This window comes from Rhinoraja longicauda, chromosome 13, assembly GCF_053455715.1.
Source record: "Rhinoraja longicauda isolate Sanriku21f chromosome 13, sRhiLon1.1, whole genome shotgun sequence".
In the NCBI taxonomy this organism is placed as follows: domain Eukaryota; kingdom Metazoa; phylum Chordata; class Chondrichthyes; order Rajiformes; family Arhynchobatidae; genus Rhinoraja; species Rhinoraja longicauda.
In genome coordinates, this window is record NC_135965.1 from 30,103,340 (window position 1) to 30,127,702 (window position 24,363).

General features: G+C 45.4%; 1 protein-coding gene across 2 annotated transcripts in view; it reads right to left on the reverse strand.

The window, feature by feature from the left end:
• Nucleotides 1-21,607, reverse strand: part of agxta (alanine--glyoxylate and serine--pyruvate aminotransferase a) — a 29,524-nt gene extending 7,917 nt beyond the window's left edge. The window contains exons 1-4 of one of the 2 annotated variants that reach the window (XM_078410670.1): nucleotides 20,908-21,607; nucleotides 7,854-8,046; nucleotides 2,810-2,874; nucleotides 1,844-1,944 (exon numbers count right to left, since the gene is read on the reverse strand). In XM_078410670.1, coding sequence (XP_078266796.1) covers nucleotides 1,844-1,944; nucleotides 2,810-2,874; nucleotides 7,854-8,046; nucleotides 20,908-21,216 — 668 coding nt within the window. In that variant the 5' untranslated portion in view covers nucleotides 21,217-21,607. Of the gene's footprint in view, nucleotides 1-1,843; nucleotides 1,945-2,809; nucleotides 2,875-7,853; nucleotides 8,047-10,208; nucleotides 10,356-20,907 lie in introns of those variants that run through there. The other variant, XM_078410671.1, reaches the window with a different exon arrangement.
• Nucleotides 21,608-24,363: the final 2,756 nt, after the last annotated feature.

Genomic DNA, 24,363 nt, shown 5'->3' on the forward strand with positions numbered 1-24,363 from the left:
TATTCTATGCCACACCCATTGAGGGCAAACATGTCATAAACCAACTTCACCACCCTATCCACCAGGGCTACACTTTCAAGGATCAATGCATTTGCACCCTAAAATCCCTCTGTTCATCATCAATCACAAAGGGCCTACTATTAGCTAAGCTCATCCTACCCTGGATGCCTTCCCAAAATACATCACTTCATACTTATCTGAATTACATTCCATTTGCTATTGTTCCACTTCACATTCAAGCATAATATGGATTATGCTGCAGCTTTGGGAACCCTTGACATCTGTTATACCACCAATTTTCATAATATTTGCTTATTGATTCACTTACTGTTTGTTCTTCCTCTATCCAATTAAATTGTGAATGTTTTTCATTTGCACCATTCATCAAGTTGGGTGTTACAGAAGAAGTGCAATTCAGACAAGACCTCTGAATAGCTGGGGAAGTGTGTGAGAGGAATATTTTTCTATTGTAGCTCTTTGATTTTAATACTGAGAATGGTAAATTACTCACTGTAGAGAGAGTTGTGTTACTTCCCATTAAAGTTCAGCATGGTTTTGGTGCTGGACTAACATTCCAATATTTATGAGTTTAATTATCACCATAGCCATTTAAGTAATTTGTTGGGATGATCTACATGTAATTCTAGATACGCATTCTATGTTCGGCTTTTTCTACAAGCCTAGTATCTGAGTTCATGCTGACTATTTCGCTTGGGCAGCTTTCAACCCAGCGAATATTGATTTCTCTAATTTCAAGTAACCCTTGCATCCCTTCTCTCTCAGCACCCCCACCCCCACATCCTCGTCGTCGTACTAGTTTCTCTGTCATCCTGTTGAGTTTCATTGACTGTATAACTCGTTATCACCTGGCCCAGAGCCAACAATGAGCCATTGTGGGCTCCACCTTTTCTTGATCATCATTACCGTTTGCATATCCTACATTAATTTGTTCTATATCTCTCTATGTCACTATCTATTTGCTCCAGAGATGTTACCTAACCCGATGAGTTACTCCACCATTTTGTGTCTCCCAGCAGTCCTTTCAGGTGAGACATGGATTCACGTGCACCTCCTCTAACCTCATCAACTGCATCCAGTGTTCCCGATGTGGGCTCCTGACCAAGTGTAAACTCGTGAACGCTTTGCTGAACACTGCGCTAGGTCCACCAAGGCCTACTGGATCTCCCAGTTGCTAACCATTTCAACTCCCCTTCCCATACTGTCCCGTTTCTGTCCTTTTCTGGACAGACCTTTTCTGTCCCAGCCTTCCGTCATGGTCAGTGTGGTCACACCTAAACTGAAGGAACAGGACCCCATATTCCGCTTGGGTAGCTTACAACCATTGGTATGAACATTGAATTCTTCAATTTTAGGTAACTTTTATGAACACCCCCCTTCCCCCCAACCTCCCCTTACTTTTTCCCTGAACCTTAGCTGATGTAACCTAACAATTCGCAACTAAATACCCCCCTTTTGGGCTCACAGCTGTCTCTATCCAAATATCTGCCTATCAAGGAACCTCCTTGCCTGAGGTCATCTGTTGCTGGACCTGATTTGTCCTGCCTCTTTTTGCTTTGTTTTTTCTCCATTCTTCCTACTAAAATCAATCTGAAGAAGGTCCCAACCCAAAGCGTCATCTATTTTCTCCAAAGAGGCTGCCTGACCCGCTGACTTACTCCAGCATTTTGTGTCTAACCGTGAACTGTAAGCTTTGATTTGAGGATAAATTAAATGGCCTTTAACAGCATCAGTTGCCCTTTAGTTTTGGTTAATTAAAAAAAACACCAAGGAGAAAAAAATTGAAGGTGAAATCGAAGTTATTGTCCGGCTGGTGTGCACTGACTTGTGACAGAGTGGACCCATCCCATCCAATTGCTGAACCACGCCTGAGGAGGACTCCCCATGTGTGATGAAAAACAGAATGGGCTTGTGCTGTACCAGAGCCTGCAAGGTAAAGCAAAATTTGTGTAAGCTGTGAACATACAGTATGGCCCAAATCAACACAGATTAGTATAACCAGCTAAAGTCTTTGCTGCTGGGCCAACAGATTCCTTCCCAGTGTAACTTTTAATGATTGATTACCTCATCAAGTATTTTCACACCGGGAACAAGAATTTAATTTTCTCATTTCCCAACGAATGGGAATAGTATCACAATACAATACAATACAATACAATATATCTTTATTGTCATTGTACCCAGGGGTACAACGAGATTGGGAATGCGCCTCCCATATGATGCAATAATTTAAGTCATTTAAGTTACACTCACTGTAATTTATGAAGGTTGGAGTTATGAGAAGGAGAACGACTCAGTTTCTCCCCTTAACAACTAGACCTTTGCCACAACTTCTGTTAATATTCTGCAGGTGGCTCCTGATATATAAAATCTGAGAATTATTCTGGATGAAATTTGTGTTGAATTACATTAGCCTGCACCCAAACAGGAAATAAATGTGTTGATGACCAGATTTCAAAACCTAAGATGATGACGTGAGTGAGGAGTATCTTTTAATCTGGTGGCACAATAGCACGTTTACCCAAATGCTTTTGCTTTTCAGACAGTAACAAACTCTGGTTGGGATTTGTGATATATATAAAAAGAAAACATATAAGCTGCACTCTCGATGAGTAGGCAGTAGAATTTATCAACAGTCTGAATGATTGTGTCTGCATGTTTGTTGACAAATTCCCACTTAAACTTGCTTTGTACAGGATCAGAAGCAAATTGATCATTCACCACAAGTGAACATACCCATACCCATTGGCACTTCTGCACATTTAATGGGAGAGAAAAAAAAGTCACAAACCTGCTCAATTTCCTGCAGGTTGAAATCTTCACCTGGAGGTTTTATAAATCTCCTGACATCTCCACCTTTAAAACAAAGTAAAAGTTACAAGATACCACTCTGAGCTCTATAAAGGTATGAAAAATGTTAAGATTTCAAAGGATAATTCTACTTAATATTAAATATTAACTCTTTAGCCTTGTTCAGCTATTGGCATGGTCCACAGCAAGGTCTAGGGTGCAATGACATACATATTTTAATATTGGCAACATGTCCTAATGTGTCTCACAAAGCACAGTGAATCCAATTTGGACAGAGTGATATTAGGCAGATTGACCAAGACACATATTTTTCAAGCTGTCTTAAAGAAGAGAGAAAGAAAATAAGAAGCAAGCAATTTAGAGGAAGATTTTGGAGCCTGAGGCTGAAGAGACAGTTGCTTTTGCAGTTTATCATATCATATCATATCATATATATACAGCCGGAAACAGGCCTTTTCGGCCCTCCAAGTCCGTGCCGCCCAGTGATCCCCGTACATTAACACTATCCTACACCCACCTCGAGCCTTAGTTCCTTTCCCAAACCCACAGAATGCAGAAACTAACTGTGCCAGTCAGGCCAGGCCAACTACCCACAGACATAAAATCTAACTCCTCACTGTCAAACTGTGATGTACACTGAATGGGAGAAACCGGAATGTCTGAGAGGTAAGATAAGGGCTACAGTTTCCAACCAGACCATGAGGAGCCGTGTGCCAGGTTTGAGGTCCTCAACTTCAAATATCTTTTTTGCTGAGTTGACTAAAGGCTGCTTTGAGGCATTGCAAGAAATTGCCAAAGCTGAGAGATGGATCCTAAAAAATAGGAAGTTGGCCACATTTTCCAGGGTCTCGCTGTGAAGAGTGTGGTAGAGTGGGGTGGTTTACCAGAAGACTAAATAGATATTGACTCAAGTTCCCTTCCCTCAAGCTTATATGAAAGAATCAACACTAGCTTGGAGCTTGGCCTTCAAGCATGAGCAAATGTGTATTGTTTTAATACTGAATTTCAATTGATAAGTCTAAGTGCAGTTAACTGTTGAATGTCAGTAAATGTTCAACACAACATCTACAGGAGCCCTTGAAAGAAACAGTATTAGTTGTTGAACTCTTAAATCTTGGCAAGTTTGTTCATTACTTCACACTGCAGTCAAACTGAGGGCCGAGATACCACGGGAATGGAATGAGATGTTACGCAATAGCAGGCATGCTTGTGTCACTCACAGCTCCAGTAGATCTGATTCAATCAGGACAGAGAGAGAATGTGCATATTTTTACTTTGACCACATGAGTGTTTATCAGATGCTCCAATTTCCTTCTACAATTACGTGCATTTTTTTAAAGTTAAAAAAATGGGTTTAGCCCTTATTTGGGTGGTTGGTGAAATAATAAGGGAGTTATTGAATGGTTGCAAGGACTCAGGATTAACAGATCACTCGGAGAGATGATATAAACTTGATGAGCTGATAGGTCTCCTTTTTTAACATGTCTCGCGGTTGCATAAATTCACTTCAATAGGGTGGTCCAAGTCTGATGTTAGGGTCAGTGAAGACATTTGAACTTTTTGTTGCCGAAAACATTAATTATCCACTACCATATATAAACTAATCAGGATTGTGAGTGAAGAGGCTACAGAAGATATAGACAAACTGATTGTGTGGGCGATTCATAGAAAATGAAATAATGTAAAGTCATCGAACTGAAGTACACATAATCGAAAAAGAGTGCTTGTTAAATTTAAAGGCATATTGATGTTCAATATGCTGCGAACAAGTCAATTGGGGAGAGTTTGATTGCAGGAATAAGGAAGTCATTACAATTATCTGGAGCTAGGGGTATTGTGTGCTGTTTTGGTCTCTTTACCCAAGAAAGGATTTGCGTGCCCTTGAGGAAGTTAACACAATTCAATAGACTCATTACAGGGATGAGGAGCAACTAAATAGACTGGGACTCTCATCTCCAGCGATAGAAAATTGAGGGGATGAAATTAAATGATCTAATTAAAATATACATTGAGATTGTTAAGGTTATCTCAAGCTAGATGCAAGGAAGACACTTTTTCTCTAACTTGGATGAGGAAACAGTTTCAGAACAAGGAGTAAACTGCATAAGATAGAGATGAGGAGAAATTTGTTCACTTTTTGATATGTCCATTGTTGGAAATATTGCTTTTGACAGGTTTACAGTTTGGACAAAACCCAATCTTTCATCAGTCTTTTCCTGGTCCTTTCACTGCTCCACTATCCCATTGAGCTGCTGCTATGAGGGGCCTGGCTGCAAGGGATGGTGTTAATGCTGAATGGTAAGTTCCTGTTGAAGTAAACTACATTATGGAAGTCCAAATGATGATCAGTGGTTACTGGTGAAGGCACACAGCCTGACTTTTACTATATGTTCAAAATAACTTTGTATTGTTGGTAAGAGGATGAACATTGGCCATGGTATTAGGTGCATCTTTTGCAAAATAATGCCATTGTATCTTTTCCCTCCACCTGAGAGAACAGCAGAGGCATCAGTTCACACTCCCCTGGACTGCACTCCCTTCGCAACTGCTCTGGAGTTTACCATTGCCTTTGTGCTGGAGTCTGTGGAGGGGCCCTTGAACCCAAGAGCTTTCTGAATCAGAGAGTTACTTACTGACAATGGGAAAATAAAATTCATAATGAATGAAATATAGTAAGTGTGATGAAGGTAGAAAGAATGAAAGTATCAAATAAACAAAAGAATCAGGGAATAGAGGTTTATGTCATATGATTGAAACTTGAATGTGCATTGCGTTTGGCAGCACTTGAGTAGTTCGATGTGTACAATGAGATAAGCATGAGCAAAATAACATATGAAATTGCAGCAGAACATTGTGTCCCCATATAACTGCAATATCTGTAATCTGATGGCTATCTGATCTCGGATTTATCAAGTGCATCAATCCAGAGGGGCATCGGAAAATTAGAACATAGAATGGAGAAATGTGCAGCACATGAACCTCCCTGCATCTGGCACAGCCTCAGAATATGACATACCTTTAGAATGAGGAATTTCTTTGGTCAGAGGGTGGTGAATCTGTGGAATTGGTTGCCACTGATGGCTGTGGAGGACATCATTGGGTATTTTTAAGGAGGAGATTGATAAGTTTTCGATTAGTAAGGACATCGAAGGTTACGGAGCGAATGCAAAAGAATGGAGTGGAGGGAAAAATAGATCAGCCATGATCGAATGGCTGAATAGACTCGATGTGCCGAATGGCCTAATTCCGATCCAATGCCTTTATAGTCTAAAGGAACAGGCCCATTGGCTCAATATTTCTGAACCAACCATGAGGCCAATCTAAACTAATCCCATCTGCCTGCACATGGTCTGTCTCCCTCTACTCCCTACCTGCACGTATCTATCTAAATGCCTCAGACATTCCTATCGTATCTGCTTACACCACCTTCTCTGGGACCTCATTCCAGACACCTATCACTCTGTGAAAAAGTACATTTTCCTCTCAAATCTTTAAACTTTCCCCTCTCTCCTTAAACCTATGTCCTTAGTTATTTTTTTCCTCTGGGAAACAAAGTCTTTTACTATCAATCCTATCAATGGCTTTCATAATTTTATTACTTTTAACAGCTTCAGCGATAGTAATCCAAGTATGTCCAATTTCTATTTATAATAATACTCGAATCCAGGCAACATCCACTAAGCCTCTTCTGCACCCTCTCCAAAGTCTTCACATTCTTCCTAAAGTGTACAACATAACTGCACACTACACTAGAATGTGGCCCAATCAAAGTTTTGTACAGCCGCAAAATGACTTGCAAACGTTTATACTCAATGCCCCGACCAATAAAGGCAAACATGGCACACACCTTCTTTGCAGCATAGCAAAGTCTTGGGTCATGCACTTTGATAATAGGAATAAAGGCGTAGACTCATTTCTAAATAGGGAGAGGATTCCGAAATCAGAGTGTGAAGCAACTTGGGAGTGTTGGTGCAGGCTTGCCAAAAATGTCATTTGCAAATTGAATCGATAGTAAGGAAGGCAAAAGGTTACGGGGAGAAGGTAGGAGAATGGGTTTGAGAGGGAAAGATCGATTAGCATGATTGAATGGCGGAGTAGACTCGATGGGCCGAATGGCTTAATTCTGTTCCTATGACATGAACATCCACAGGTTGCAACTTTCAGGGAACTATGGACTTGCACCTCCTGACCCCTTTCCATGTTAATGCAGGTAAGAAATGAAGGGATACAGACCGTATACAGACAGATGGGATTAGATTTTCACGTTCAGTGCAGGCATGTTACACATTCCTCCTGCATTTAACCTCCCAAAATGCATCACCTCACGTCCGGATTAAACTCCAACTGCAATCTCTTAACCCAAATTTCTAACTGCAAGATTGGAGAGCATTTCAATCCATCTTCATTTATCCATCCAGGGAAGCCAAAACTTTGTCCATTTCCCTATTGACATATTTCCAAAATATTTCCATTGTTTTCACCTCCATTGATCCATCTAGCACAGAAGAGAAGTTGGGACCTGAGTAGACCAGGCAAAATCATATTGAAAGGTGTGGTAGGCTCGAGGGACCAGTTGGCCTAATACTGATTCTTGTGTTCAATTACATTCACTGCATAGAGAGGATTCTCCTGAGATGAGTGATAAAACTGCCATTTACTTATATAAAACGGGGGCTGTCTCATCCTTCCCCCACAATAGAAAGTAGATTCCAAATGAAACATTGTCACATCATTTACCTACATAACATAACCTATTATTTATTTCACCCACTGGGTTTTTTCCTTCAAAATTAAAAACCCTGATAATATATCAGCTTTGTAACTGGAAGACATCTGCCATTTGCCTTTGGAATCAGACATTACCCATCTTAAGAAGTCCCAGAAAGGAAGAAAGAATATATGTATATTAGTTGTTTAAAAGTAAGAATAACGTGTAGGTGCTGGAATGTTTTTCTTGAAATAGAAATTATTAAAGTTGGATGCATACATTATGTCGTGGTTATCATAGAGTAAAGAAATTGTACCAATTCTCTCAGCAATATCTGCTGCCCTTTCACCCCACACGCCATGAATTGCGATTAGCACTACATCTCCCGGCTCCACCACATTAACCAAGGCTGCTTCCATGGCTGCGTGTCCAGAGCCACTGATTGCCAGAGTCAGGTTGTTCTTTGTTTGAAAGGCGTATTGTAATCCAGCCTTGATCTCATCCATGATCTGCATCAAGAGAAGGAAAGAGTGATTCACACCACAAGGACAGTAGAACTTTGGAAAATAAACGTAACTGACATTCTTTTTAAAATACAATTGAAATGTTTAAAATCAGACAATGTAAAATATGAAAATATCCTTAAAAGGAACAAGAAGTTCTGCCATTCCTGGAATGAGGACTTGGAAACGATTATACGTGCAGGAATTAGACCGGGTAAAATTAATTTACCCAGAACTCAATTGCAAGGTTTGTGGTTGGCGACGAAATAGTGTCAATATTCAAGTTTAGATTGGATAGGTGGATACAGCACAGGAGTTTAGAGGGTTATGGATTAGAATTATTAGCAGATATAAAGAGTAAATGCTGGCGTCCCAAATGGATAATGCTCATGTTGTAATCAATGTTCTTCTGTTCCTCTTTTACATAGAATTACACACAATTTAGCAGCAATACAGACCACATAATTCAATGTGTAGGAAGGAACTGCAGATGCTGGTTTAAAATGAAGATGGACACAAAATGCTGGAGTAACTCAGGCACCATCTGTGGAGAGAAGGAATGGGTGATGTTTCGGGTCGAGACCCTGGAAGAAGGGTCTTGATCCGAAGCGTCACGCATTCCCTCTCTCCAGAGATGCTGCTTGTCCCGCTGAGTTACACCAGGATTTTGTGTCAACCAGTTTAAACCAGCATCTGCAGTTCTTTCCCACACACTTGTAAACAGTCTCACTGCACCCCTAAAAAGCTATGACAAATAAAAGATACTGCGAGAGCAGGGACGGAAGATAACTCACAGGTAGATCACCCGGCTAAAGACTACGGAATGGAAAAGACTACGAATAGGATTAGCGCGTCAATGAAGGACAGCGTTCAGTGGTAGAGGGAAAGAAGCTCCACGTCTGTAGGTCTGTTCTTGTGGTTGGCAGAAAGTGAGAACAGCAAAGGGCCTCAGAATACATCAGGGAAAGAAGAAGTGTTTGTTAAAGGGAGTGCAGGGAAATCACGTTGAGCAGTACCTCTTGAGAAGTCAGTCAAGTCAAGTCCAGCGACGGGTTGCAGTGTTAACCACAGTTCGCAGGATATCATTATCCCTGTTACTGATGAGGAGAGAACAAGCGCTGTAGAGGGGGATGTAGGTGGTTATGAGGTTAAGCTGCCAGTCAGGGAGGAGAGTGGTGGGCAGAACCCTAGAGTGAAATGGCCGAGGGCAAGTGAAAGGAAGGAATAGGAAACTGTTGATATCGATTTGGTAAAGGTGTTAGAGTCTGAAAGGGACAATGAAAAACAAGGTAGGTAAAGTGGAAGACATTATTTATCAATATGGTGCGGACAGGTTTGGTGTTATTGAGAAAAAGAAGGTGCAGGCTCTACAGGTGGTTAGATCTAGACGAGAGAGAAGGCTCCAGTGGATGAGAGAGGGAGTTAATATTTTGCAAGAAGAGTTAAGAAATCGGTTCACATGTAGGTAGCTGCTTTTTGCATACGGAGTTATTTATTGTAAGTTGGTATATTTAGTTAGATAGTTAGATAATGTTTTGGGCTTGGCATTCTTAATTGGGTGCTTTTCCTGGATCTATAGCGCATACTTTGTCTTTTAATTGTAATTCCACCCAGTGCACAAATGTTGGTGTTCCAGAATTTCTAGACCAACTGTTTTGTGTGTAATTTTATTTCTTTATCAGGTCATCTCTCAGTCTCCTTTCTCCATGGTAAAAGAGACCTGATATGTTCTACTGTTCATAATGAGTAGTACCTTGCATTTCTGTTACCATCTTTATAGGTCTTGTTTTCACTCACTGTAGTACTATAAACCCTTTTTAAAATATGAAGGTCAAACAGTACACAGTGCTTCAAGACTAAGCTAGGATCTGATACATTTTGCATTACTTCTAAATTTTGTAGAACTAGCATTTGTTCACTTACTGACTTTTGTTGCTGCATCTTTTGCTCTTCTACCACAATCAGTCTGTTGTTTCTTCCCCTGCCCCCCCTTCCTCCTCCCCCCCCCCAAGTAATAGGCAATCCCCATATTCTTCTAACTAACATAATGTGTTGAAACATTTGCCAATTACATGTCAATTCTGAAAATGTTCACTTATTAACAAAGTTCTGTCACTTATCCATACCTATAACTAAAAAGTGAATCAATCCCCTGTTGATGCACTGACCTTTAAAAACTCAATTGAAACAGAAAGTTCCATTCATGGTAGTATAAGACCCCTTTCTCATCTGTTAGGTGGTGATTAGTTTGTCAGGTAGTGCTTCTGCACACAGTTTTGATTTTTTTATTTAGCTTTGATTTCTTCCCATGGCAGGTCTCAAAACCTCACATCCGGAATCTTGGAATCATCTTTGATCAAGCCGTCTCCTTCGACAAACACATCAAACACATCACAAAGACAGCCTTCTTCCACCTCAAAAACATTGCCCGTCTCCGTCCATCCCTCTCCTCCACAGCTGCAGAAACCCTCATCCACGCCTTCATCACCTCCCGTCTGGACTACTGCAACAGCCTCCTCTATGGCGCACCCTCAAAAATCATCAGTAAACTTCAATACATTCAAAACTCCGCTGCCCGTCTACTCACCCACACCCCGATCCGTGACCATATCACCCCCGTCCTTTATAAACTCCACTGGCTCCCCATCCCCCAGAGAATCCAGTACAAAATCCTCCTCATAACCTACAAAGCCCTCCATAACCTGGCCCCATCCTACCTGACCGACCTCCTCCACAGGCACACTCCCACCTGCACCCTCTGCTCTGCTGCTGCCAATCTCCTATCCCCCCACATCCGGACCAAACTCAGATCCTGGGGGGACAGGGCTTTCTCCATCGCTGCTCCCACCCTATGGAACTCACTACCCCAAAACGTTAGAGACTCCTCCACACTCACCACATTCAAAACATCGCTGAAGTCTCACCTGTTCAGTACTGCCTTCAACCACTGAAGGTCACCTCACCTTCTGTCTCCTTTCTCTGTTCGTTTATTTATTTACTTATTTATCTATTTATTAATTTCCCTATGTTCTCTAAATCTCTGTAAAGCGTCTTTGAGTATATGAAAAGCGCTATATAAATAAAATACATTATTATTATTATTATTAAAACAGGCTGCCTATTTTGTTAGTCTAGTGTTAGACATTTCAACAATTTGGCTTGTTCAACCGAGCTGGCTAATTACATGCTTCAGATATTGGCCTAGGGAAGGATGTTGCAATTGATCTACTGGCAGTTTTAATTCCTCATCAGAGACAAATTGGTCCTTTGCAATGTCTTTGAATGATAGGTGTATCTAGGAAAGCGGAGGCATTGCTTCCCAGTGCAACATGAGCTTCAAAGGTCTTTTATTGTCACGTGTACCAACTAAGGTACAGTGATATTGTAGTGGCCTGGCGGAGGCCAGAGAAAAGGCAAGACGCCAGGCAGTTTTTAGTAAGATTCTTTTATTAGGCTGCGCTTCAGCCCACAGCGTAGTTCCCCTAGGGTAACAGCCACGCCTCCCCCTGGTCAGGCTTTTAACCCCTTACGCCTGTCCGTCACGTAACGAGGGGGCTGACCCAAGGAGTGGCCTGATCCGCCAGAGGACCCCCCCCAAGAACCGGAGGTACAAAACGGACAGGAGGGCGCACGAGGCGACCAGCCCAGGTGCGCACCATGACCGGCGCAGGGACCGGCGACTGACCGACAGGTGGAGGGGTCGTAGCAGACACTGGAGGGGGTAGCTTGGACGGGGGGCGACCGTGCGGGCGGGGCTGCGCAACCGGCACCGGCCGATCAATGTCCACGTGTGCCGGCTTCAGCCGTGCGACCGAAACAGTCTCTCTGCGACCCCCCATGTCCAGAACGAATGTGGCCGAGCCGTGTTGCAGGACCCGGAACGGGCCCTCTTACGGCCGCTGGAGAAGTGATCGGTGTGCGTCCCTGCGCAGGAACACAAACTGGCAGTCCTCCAGAGCGGCAGGGACGTGTGGCTGGAAGGTCCCATGACATGACGTGGGCACAGGTGCCAGCCTGCCCACCGTCTGCCGAAGACGTTGCAGGGCGTCAGAAGGCTGCTCCACTCGACCCTGCGCTGGTGGGATGAACTCCCCGGGAACCGTCAAGGGGGCCCCGTACACCAACTCGGCGGAGGAGGAGGCCAAGTCCTCCTTGGGTGCGGTGCGGATCCCCAGCAAAACCCACGGCAGGGCGTCCACCCAGTCTGGGCCCGTAAGCCGAGCCTTCAGGGCAGCCTTCAGCTGGCGGTGAAAGCGTTCCACCAACCCGTTCGACTGTGGATGGTACGCCGTAGTGTGGTGTAGGCTGACACCCAAGAGTCTTGCCATGGCCGACCACAGTTCCGAAGTGAACTGTGGCCCCCGGTCGGATGTAATGTCCAGTGGCACCCCGAACCGGGTGATCCAGTGCGCCGCCAAGGCCCGCACGCAGGTGGCCGTCGAGGTGTCTGCCAGCGGAATGGCCTCCGGCCACCGCGTGAAGCGATCTACCACAGTGAAGAGGTGGGTCATGCCCCGGGACGGCGGCAGCGGCCCCACGATGTCCACATGAATGTGGTCGAAGTGCTGCCGAGGGACACGAAATTCTTGCAGAGGCGCATGCACGTGTCGCTGGATTTTTGAAGTTTGGCACGGGATGCAGGTGCGTGCCCAGTGTGCGACCTGCTTACGCCGCCCGTGCCACATGAAACGGGAGGATACAAGGGCCACCGTCGCCCGAATGGAGGGGTGAGACAGCCCGTGGAGCACCTCGAATACCCTGCGACGCCAGACGACAGGGACGATGGGCCGCGGCAGGCCAGTGGAGGTGTCGCACAACAGTGTTGTATCCCCGGGGCCACAGACAATGTCCTCCAGCTGCAGGCCAGACACGGCTGTACGATAGGTGGCCATCTCCTCGTCCCCCAGCTGAGCGGCTGCTAGGGCGGAATAGTCGATCCCCCCGGCCATTTGTAGGACGGCGTGGATCGCGGGTCTAGACAGGGCGTCGGCCACCCTGTTGTTTTTTCCCTCCACGAACCGAATTGAGGTGGTGTATTCCGACACATAAGCCAATTGTCTCTGTTGCCGCGCAGACCACGGATCCGAAACCTTGGCGAACGCAAAGGTGAGTGGCTTGTGGTCTGTGAACGCGGTGAAGGGTCTCCCCTCTAGGAAGTACCGAAAGTGGCGTCGGTAGAGGGCGAGGAGCTCCCGGTCGAACGCGCTGTAATGCCGTTGGGCCCCGCTGAGGTGCCTGCTAAAGAAGGCGAGTGGCCGCCAACACCCGTCGATGTGCTGCTCTAGCACCGCACCGACCGCCACCTCAGAAGCGTCCACGGTCAGGGCGGTTGGGGCATCCTCCTTAGGATGGACGAGCATCGTGGCCCTGGCCAGGGCCTCCTTAGCCTGCTCAAAGGCCGCTCCTGCTTCGTCGTCCCACTCGACCTCCTTGCGGCGACCAGCCATGAGGTGGAAGAGTGGGCGCATAGTTCGGGCTACCGACGGCAGGAAGCGGTGATAGAACGAGACCATCCCGGCGAATTCCTGCAGGCCCTTGACAGTGGTCGGTCGGGGGAAACGGCGGACAGCTTCGACCCTGTCCGGAAGAGGTACCACCCCTTGTGGGGTCACCCGATGGCCGAGGAAATCGATGGCCGTCACCCCAAAACGGCACTTGGAAGTATTAATTGACAAACCGTACTCGCTGAGGCGTTTACACAGCTGGCGGAGGTGGGTGCAGTGCTCCTGCCTCGAGCGGCTGGCCACGAGTACGTCGTCCAAGTACACAAAGACGAATTCTAGGCCACGGCACACACAGTCCATAAGCCGCTGGAAGGCCTGTGCGGCGTTCTTCAATCCGAACGGCATCCGTAGGAACTCGAATAGGCCGAACGGGGTGATGATGGCAGTCTTGGGGATGTCATCGGGGTGGACCGGGATTTGATTATATCCGCGCACAAGGTCCACCTTGGAGAACACGGATGCTCCGGCCAGGTGGGCATTAAAGTCCTGGATGTGCGGAACCGGGTACCTGTCGGGAACGGTCGCGTCATTTAAGCGCCGATAGTCCCCGCACGGTCGCCAACCCCCGTCCGCCTTGGGGACCAAGTGGAGTGGTGACGCCCACGGGCTATCGGAGGGGCGCACGATGCCCATTGACTCCATCTGACGAAACTCCTCTCGAGCTAGACGGAGCTTGTCTGGAGCGAGACGCCGCGCTCGGGCGTGCACGGGTGGCCCGGTGGTGGGGATGTGATGTTGCACCCCGTGCTTGGGAGCGGAGGAGGAGAAGTGGGTTTCCACAATGTCCGGGAAGTCCGCCAGGATGCGCGCGTACGTCGCATCCACGGACGACAGGTGTCCGACGTTGGGGGAGACCGGCCTCAGCGTGCTGGAGTGCACCAGGCGCTGCCGCCTGACATCCACGAGCATGGAATGCACCCGCAGGAAGTCGGCGCCCAGCAGTGGCTGGGAAACATCGGCAATGATGAACCGCCACGTGAACCAGCTGTCGCCGAAGTTAAGGGCGAGCTGGCAGACCCCGTAAGTGTTGATGGGGCTACCGTTCGCCGCAGTGAGGAGGGGGCCGCGTTTGCCCGTATGGATATCGGCGGTGGAAGGAGGTAGGACGCTCACCTCTGCTCCAGTGTCGACGAGGAACCGACCCCTGGTGCGGCGATCCCGAGCGAACACGCGATGGATCTGGCCGGCCGCCGAAGGGATCACTGACGGCCGGCCCTTGCGTTTCCCGGAAAGGCACAGGGTAGACGACATTGCTTGGTGTTCGGTCCCCAACGACGGTGATAATAACACCAGCCCCCTTTGCTGGTGTCCGGTGGTGGTGCAGACTGGGATGCCCACCAGCGACCTCCGGTGGTCTCCAGCGGTATTGGAGGTGGTGCTGCTTGGGCCGACCACCAGCGACCTCTGGTGGCGTCTGGCTGAACTGTCGGCGGGCCGTGCGAGAAGGGCGTGCCGGCACCGGGGTGCCCGATGGCAGCCGGATTTCGCCGCGGGGGTCGCCCTGAAACGGGGTCGACGGCGGCCCCAGCTTGCTGTTGGCCTTCCGACGCCGCGGAAAAGACGGCTAGGGCTTCCAGGTCCTCCCGACGGGACATCCATATTTGATCAGCGCGCTCGCCCAGCCGCTGCGTGTCGGTGAAGGGGTCCTCAGCGAGCTGAGAACGGAGGTCGACGGGGAGCTGCCGCAGGTAGGCCTGCTTGAATAAGAAACAGGGCGGGTGGTTGCCCATAAGGGCGAGCATGTCCTCCAGAAGGGCCGACGGTCGTCGGTCCCCGAGCCCCCCCTGGCTCATAACTCGAGTTGCCCTCTCGGCGTCGCTGAGGCCGAACCTCCTGATAAGGAGTTCTTTAAGGCCCTTATATTTGTCATCCGCGGGGGGGTCATTAAGGTAAGGCTTTACTCGCCTTGCTGTCGCCTGGTCCAGGGCGCCGATGACATAAAAGTACTTCGTCAAGTCGACGGTTACCCCTCGCACAGCAAACTGTGCCTCTGCCTGCTGGAACCAGACCTCAGGCTCTTCGGTCCACAGGGTCGGGAGTTTGAGGGAGACGGCATCGAGGTCGGCAGGACCGGGTTGCACATCAACGTTCGACATCACTACGTGTGATGTCCGTCGAGGTCACCAATGTAGTGGCCTGGCGGAGGCCAGAGAAAAGGCAAGACGCCAGGCAGTTTTTAGTAAGATTCTTTTATTAGGCTGCGCTTCAGCCCACAGCGTAGTTCCCCTAGGGTAACAGCCACGCCTCCCCCTGGTCAGGCTTTTAACCCCTTACACCTGTCCGTCACGTAACGAGGGGGCTGACCCAAGGAGTGGCCTGATCCGCCACAATATTCTATTTACCATACAGTCATACTAAAAAAAAGCAACAAGATACACAATTACATAAATGTCAACATAAACATCCACCACAGATGATTCCCCACATTCCTCACTGTGATGGAAGGCAATAAAAGTCTAATCTTCTTCCCTCTTTATTCTCCTGTGGTTTGTCCAGTCAAACCATCTGCAGTCGGGGCGATCGAAGCTCCCGCAGCCGGCGGTCGAAGCTCCTGCGATCAGGGCAGTTGAAGCTCCCGCGATCAGAGCGGTTGAAGCTTCCGCGATCAGAGCGGTTGAAGCTTCCGCGATCAGGGCGGTCGAAGCTCTCGTGATCGGAGCGGTCGAAGCTCCAGCGGTTGTTGCTCCCGTAGTCGGTCTCCAGCAGAGGCTGCCAACTCCTCGATGTTAGGCCACAGTGCGGACGGAGATATGATACGGGAAAAAAAATCGCATCCCCATCAAGGTAAGAGATTTTTTTAAAGTTTCCCCTGACCCCCCCCCCCACCCTCCACATAAAACAAGCTAAAGAACATTAAAACATACATTTAACATATACTATAAACACAACAAAGAAGGAATGGACGAGACAAACTGTTGGCGAGGCAGCCATTGCTGGATTTGAGATCTTGATCTTAAATATTATTTTCCTCAGTCAGCCAAAGATGTGTTTGTGTGTCAAAGGCAGTGGAAAATTACATTATCAATGATGTGGCTCCCAGGAGGTGGGAAATCGTTACATTTTCCAGGTCTCTCTGTGAACCTTCACACAGGGCAGGTGCTGTTGTTGTACTCTGGGAGTACATTGGTAAAAAGACCTTTGTCCTGTAGATCTTCATAATAAGACCCATCCTCTTATCTGTTTCAGTAAACCTCGACTGTGACTTGGAGACTTCTGATTGTAGACATATGTAAATATTGTCCGCAGACTACAAACCGAGTATTGAATTTTCCAACTGATGCAGAAATGGTGGAAAGATTATGCAAGCAAACTCCAGCTTAAAAGCTCTTTGTCTATGGTGCATTGTCTGTTTCACAATTTAGTAAACATTATTTACAGTAACTGATGGTTACAAGGCTAAGTAACCATACTGTATGAAACAAAGAAGCAACAGACTATTTGTGCAAACAACAGCATCAAATTATTATAAGCCTGGATCATTGAACACAAACAATTGTGTCAATACTAGCCCAGCACCACCTCCGACCAAACTAATACCACACTCTGAGCACTGTACCACCTCACCACAAATCCTGTACCTGATTATTGGCCTTGGATCACCTCAGTAAAATACAATGCAACAAACTGAGACCGACCACCTCAGTACATAGAAACATAGAAAATAGGTGCAGGAGTAGGCCATTCGGCCCTTCGAGCCTGCACCGCCATTCAATATGATCATGGCTGATCATCCAACTCAGTATCTCGTACCTGCCTTCTCTCCATACCCCCTGATCCCTTTAGCCACAAGGGCCACATCTAACTCCCTCTTAAATATAGCCAATGAACTGGCCTCAACTACCTTCTGTGGCAGAGAATTCCACAGATTCACCACTCTCTGTGTGAAAAAAAACGTTCTCATCTCGGTCCTAAAAGACTTCCCCCTTATCCTTAAACTGTGACCCCTTGTTCTGGACTTCCCCAACATCGGAAACAATCTTCCTGCATCTAGCCTGTCCAACCCCTTAAGAATTTTGTAAGTTTCTATAAGATCCCCCCTCAATCTTCTAAATTCCAGCGAGTACAAGCCGAGTCTATCCAGTCTTTCTTCATATGAAAGTCCTGCCATCCCAGGAATCAATCTGGTGAACCTTCTCTGTACTCCCTCTATGGCAAGAATGTCTTTCCTCAGATTAGGAGACCAAAACTGTACGTAATACTCCAGGTGTGGTCTCACCAAGCCCCTGTACAACTGCAACAGAACCTCCCTGCTCCTATACTCAAATCCCCTCGCTATGAATGCCAACATACCATTCACTTTCTTCACTGCCTGCTGCACCTGCATGCCTACTTTCAATGACTGGTGTACCACGACACCCAGGTCTCGTTGCATCTCCCCTTCTCCTAATCGGCCACCATTCAGGTAATAGTCTGCTTTCCTGTTCTTGCCACCAAAGTGGATAACCTCACATTTAACCACATTATACTGCATCTGCCATGCATTTGCCCACTCACCTAACCTATCCAAGTCACGTTGTAGCCTCCTAGCATCCTCCTCACAGCTAACACTGCCCCCCAGCTTCGTGTCATCCGCAAACTTGGAGATGTTGCATTCAATTCCCTCGTCCAAATCATTAATATATATTGTAAATAGCTGGGGTCCCAGCACTGAGCCTTGCGGTACCCCACTAGTCACTGCCTGCCATTCTGAAAAGGACCCGTTTATTCCTACTCTTTGCTTCCTGTCTGCCAGCCAGTTCTCTATCCACATCAATACTGAACCCACAATACCGTGTGCTTTAAGTTTGCATACTAATCTCTTATGTGGGACCTTGTCGAAAGCCTTCTGGAAGTCCAGATATAACACATCCACTGGTTCTCCCTTATCCACTCTACTAGTTACATCCTCGAAAAATTCTATAAGATTCGTCAGACATGATTTACCTTTCATAAATCCATGCTGACTTTGTCCAATGATTTCACCACTTTCCAAATGTGCTGCTATCCCATCTTTAATAACTGACTCTAGCATTTTCCCCACTACCGATGTTAGACTAACTGGTCTGTAATTCGCCGTTTTCTCTCTCCCTCCCTTTTTGAAAAGTGAGGTTACATTAGCTACCCTCCAATCCTCAGGAACTACTCCAGAATCTAAAGAGTTTTGAAAAATTATCACTAATGCATCCACTACTTCTGGGGCTACCTCCTTAAGCACTCTGGGATGCAGCCTATCTGGCCCTGGGGATTTATCGGCCTTTAATCCATTCAATTTACCTAACACCACTTCCCGACTAACCTGGATTTCACTCAGTTCCTCCATCTCATTTGACCCCCGGTCCCCTGCTATTTCCGGCAGATTATTTATGTCTTCCTTAGTGAAGACAGAACCAAAGTAGTTATTCAATTGGTCTGCCATGTCCTTGTTCCCCATGATCAATTCACCTGTTTCTGACTGCAAGGGACCTACATTTGTTTTAACTAATCTTTTTCTCTTCACATATCTATAAAAGCTTTTGCAGTCAGTTTTTATGTTCCCTGCCAGTTTTCTCTCATAATCTATTTTCCTTTTCCTAATTAAGCCCTTTGTCCTCCTCTGCTGGACTCTGAATTTCTCCCAGTCCTCTGGTAGGCTGCTTTTTCTTGCTAATTTGTACGCTTCATCTTTTGTTTTGATACTATCCCTAATCTCCCTTGTTAGCCACGGATGCACTACCTTCCCTGATTTATTCTTTTGCCAAACTGGGATGAACAATTGTTGTAGTTCATCCATGCGGTCTTTAAATGCCTTCCATTGCATATCCACCGTCAACCCTTTAAGAATCAATTGCCAGTCTATCTTGGCCAATTCACGTCTCAAAGTTACCTTTCTTTAAGTTCAGAACCGTTGTTTCTGAATTAACTAAGTCACTCTCCATCCAAATGAGAACTCAACCATATTATGGTCACTCTTGCCCAAGGGGCCACGCACATCGAGACTGCTAACTAACCCTTCCTCTTTACTCAATACCCAGTCTAGAATAGCCTGCTCTCTCGTTGGTTCCTCTACATGTTGGTTTAGAAAACTATCCCGTATACATTCCAAGAAATCCTCTTCCTCAGCACCTCTGCCAATTTGATTCACCCAATCTATATGTAGATTGAAGTCACCCATTATAACTGTTTTACCTTTGTTGCACGCATTTCTAATTTCCTGTTTGATGCCATCCCCAACTCTACTACTACTGTTAGGTAGCCTGTACACAACTCCCACTTGCGTTTTCTGCCCCTTAGTGTTTCGCAGCTCTACCCATATCGATTCCACATCCTCCAAGCTAATGTCCTTCCTTTCTATTGCGTTAATTTCCTCTCTAACCAGCAACGCTACCCCACCTCCTTTTCCTTTCTGTCTATCCCTCCTGAATATTGAATATCCCTGGATGTTCAGCTCCCAGCCTTGGTCACCCTAGAGCCATGTCTCCGTAATCCCAACTATATCATATTCATTAATAACTATCTGCACATTCAACTCATCCACCTTATTACAAATGCTCCGTGCATTGAGACACAAAGCCTTCAGGCTTGTTTTTACAACACTCTTACCCCTTATACAATTATGTTGAAAAGTGGCCCTTTTTGATTTTTGCCCTGGATTTGTCTGCCTGCCACTTTTACTTTTCACCTTGCTACCTATTGCTTCTACCCTCATTTTACACCCCTCTGTCTCTCTGCTCATGCTCCCAAACTATTGTATCAATACTGGCCCTGAGCTGCACCTCAGAACAAACTACTGCACCAACTAGCTACTTCAGCGCAAACTATGTAGTTAAACCAATTAGTGGCACAAAGATCTGACATTGTGAAACAGTGTAGAATTGAATGTGTTGCCTGCCAGAAACTCACATGACACGTTCAGTTCCACTGCACAACAAAAGTTGCACTCAGTACTTTATATAATTGCCCAAGATAAATATATGTTGCTTCCAAGTGTTGCTAGATCATTTCATAAGTTTTGAATGTTTGGAATGAAAAGATCCTGCATCTTCAGAATTATTCCCAGAAATTCTTGCCATTGCTGTTCCACCTTCATTCCCACTTGGGACCCTTTCCAGTCAACTTTGGCCAGCTCCTCCCTCATGCTACTGTAGTCCTCTTTGCTCATGTATAATACCCACACATCAGATTTCATCTTCTTCCTTTCATCATCCTTCATGTACCCTGATCTCAAAAAGATTTTGTTGTTCACTGAAAAAGTTTCTATTGCCCTTAGTTACAAACTATTGCTTCTCACAAATAACTCCATTTAATCTATTTATAAAAAAATGCGTCTACAAAATAATTTCCCACAATTTCAAATAATGAATAGTTTTCGGAAAGGAGTATAAAATAAACAGAAATAGAAGCTTACCTGAAACATTTCAGTGTGCATGTGTCCTATTATCTGCTTGCCCCCTGCCTCCTGGACCCGGGCAGAGATGTTAGAAGGTCCAGGTCCCAGCAGGAGTTTTTTGGGAACAACTAAAGGTTGGAAGAGGGCTTGTGGGGGAGGCACTGTGAGTTGAGCATAAGCTGACATGCTGTGGCTGAATAACCTGCACTGGGAACCCAGTTGTGTTAGGGAACCAGAGCTCCGCTCAACTTGAGCAAGAAGACCATTGTTTGCCAACCGAGTCAGAAGAGCACTCCGGAGCACAACCCCTGTCATTGCTAAAAACATTCCACAGCAGCAATCACTGTGCAACTGGGCCTTTGATTATTTTTCTGTTAGTTTTTTTTCCCCACAAATGAAACGAAAGATATATGACCTCACAAGCAGTGACAAATGAACTTTAACCCTCTAACATACGCAGAAGCTTTTAAAATATCTTCAAATCTGTCCGCCTCCCAGGTCACACCAGCTTGGAAATAAGTCGAAAAAGGAAATGGACAGATTACAAAAAAAAATTATCAACTAGAAGCGTTGTCAATAAATAACGAGAATGGAAAGAAAGCATTCTGATTAATGGTTAATTGTTCAAACAATTTGTTGTTAATTTATAAATTTGACCAGGTTCTAAAAAAGATGCTGTCTATTATTCCATTCTGAAGTTTACTGGTGTAAAGTCAGAAATGGGTCGATTTGACAAATGCATTTGTACTTTTTATAGGTTTGAAGATAATTCATGTGCCTTTTGCTAGTGAAATGACCAGCTGTTTATTTTTGTCTCATGATGATCATCAACAAGTAAATGGAGGCGGTGGCCTGGAGACTGGAGCTGACTGGTTGTGGTGTACAGGAGACGAGTAGGGCAGATGGAATACAGCCCGGCTATCTTGGATGTCAACCTATCTAAAATATTTGTTTTTCTGCACTTTGAAGCATTTTGGGGATTACATTTTTTTAAATCTGTTAAAGCCCAGAAATTCTACAACCATTATCCCTGATTTCAGACATGGTTATTTGATCTCCATTGTTCTTTGTGGGGATTTCACCTGTCTCTGACCAAAGTTATTACCTCCAAAGATTTGAACCGTATGAAAATACCCAATTTAAAACAAAATCTGTACATATGTGGTCAACTTCCACATGGATGCAAATACTCCACTGCATCCTCAATTCAGCCACCTTTCATATGCCTGGTAGGATCTGTGAACAAATAATTAAAATCTTATGCACACAATAACAGTGCAAAAGAAAACTCATACAGAGGTGTGAAAGGAGGAATAGCCTCTGTAGCCTGTGTGTGTAATCCTAAAAGGGACAAAAAATGCTGGAGTAACTCAGCAGAACAGGCAGCATCTCTGGATAAAAGGAATTGGTGACTTTTCGGGTCAACACCCTTTCTTTAGAGTTAGGAAGGGTCTTGACCTGAGATGTCACCCATTCCTATCCAGCCTGTTTCGCTGAGTTACTCCAGCATTTTGTGTCTATTTTGCTGTAAACCAGCATCTGCAGTTCCTTCCTACATGTGGGTGTAAGCCTTAGTACTGTAGATATGGTGCGATTAATTTGAAGAGATTTGAGAACCAAATGATGGGAAATAAGGGCTGTGCTGGTTGTTGTCTAAATATTCAAAAGCGTTAGAGAGGTGAGAGATGGGCAGTGGTTGAAGGCAGTGGAGGGCATCGATGATGATGGAGTTATTGCAAAATCTTTCAAAACCATAGCTGTTATTTCAACAAAGCTCCACTGAGATGTTTCTCAGTTCACACAATGTAATTAGAAATAATAACAAAAAAATGCTGAAAATACTCAATTAACAAAATTTTGCATTTTAAACATCAACTCTGTTTCTTTTCCCACAGACAATTCCCAGTATCTGCCTTTTTTTAAATATTAACTCTGTGATTAGAAATACTCATCTCTGTGAAAGTTTCCCAATAATTTCATGTTAGTAATGTTTGATTTATGGCCTGAAAGGAAAAGAGAAAACAAAAAGCTGATAACTTCTGGACCTAGAAATGATTGTTATCACAGAATGTACTGGTAAACACTTTTCAGCTCAAGGTTACGGACAGGGTTGCAACAAAAACACAAAGTTTGCAGTAGCTATTTGATCACTAATCTATGAGGCAGTTACCACATACTTTCAAAGTAACCAATCACTTATTCCTCATTTTACTAAACATGTTGGAGATCCGGCCACAGAGCTTAGCTAAAATATAATTCATTAAAATTGCTTAAAGAAATACTATTCCATTTATATCTATCCTGTCCTATGGATAGAATCAACCAGTGGCTGCTTTTCGTGCATCTGCAATATATCCACAAGCAAAGAATGATATTTTCTTGACATGTTTTTTTCTCATTTACATATTATTCCTTGGTGGTCCCATGCAATAGCATGTAACAGGCTCTGCATGTACATTGTTGACACCCAGCTCCCTCGTTGATCTACTGCATCTGATTTACTACATAGCCTGCTTGGTATCCACACTGGAAGATTTCACCATCATGAAATGTTTTGAGATGCTGGTTATGAAACGCATTAAATCCTGTCTACCAAGAGGCCTTGACGCACTGCAGTTCACCCTGGGCCTACTCATCCCTGGAACACCTGAATAAGAGAGATACCTGCATCAGACTCCTATTCATTGACTACAGCTCTGCCTTTAACATCATTATACCATCCAAGCTCATCACATGTCCTGGTGTCAAGACAACAACCTTTCTCCCAATGTCAAAGGAGATAGTGATTGATTTCTCGAGGTTATTCCCTTAACATGTATCTGTGCACTGTGAATGGCTCAAATGTAATCATGTATTCTCTTTCCGCTGGCTGGTTAGCACACACCAAAAGCTTTTCACTGTATCTTGGTACATGTGACAATAACGAATCTTAACTGAACCGAAGAGCAGAAGTTTCCTCCTTTCCAAATCTATAGTCTTTGAGCTAAACCACCACCAACACGTATTTGAGTCTGAAGAATTCCAGGCACATATGGCTCAATCTCTACCAATATCATCATATCATATCATATATATACAGCCGGAAACAGGCCTTTTCGGCCCACCAAGTCCGTGCCGCTCAGCGATCCCCGTACATTAACACTATCCTACACCCACTAGGGACAATTTTTACATTTACCCAGCCAATTAACCTACATACCTGTACGTCTTTGGAGTGTGGGAGGAAACCGAAGATCTCGGAGAAAACCCACGCAGGTCACGGGGAGAACGTACAAACTCCTTACAGTGCAGCACCCGTAGTCAGGATCGAACCTGAGTCTCCGGCGCTGCATTCGCTGTAAAGCAGCAACTCTACCGCTGCGCTACCGTGCCGCCCAATGTTACTTGCACCTCTGTAACATTGGTGGTCTCTGCCACTACCGCAGTTCATCGTATTGAAGTCCTGATCCATTATTTTGTTACGTTAAGCCAGGC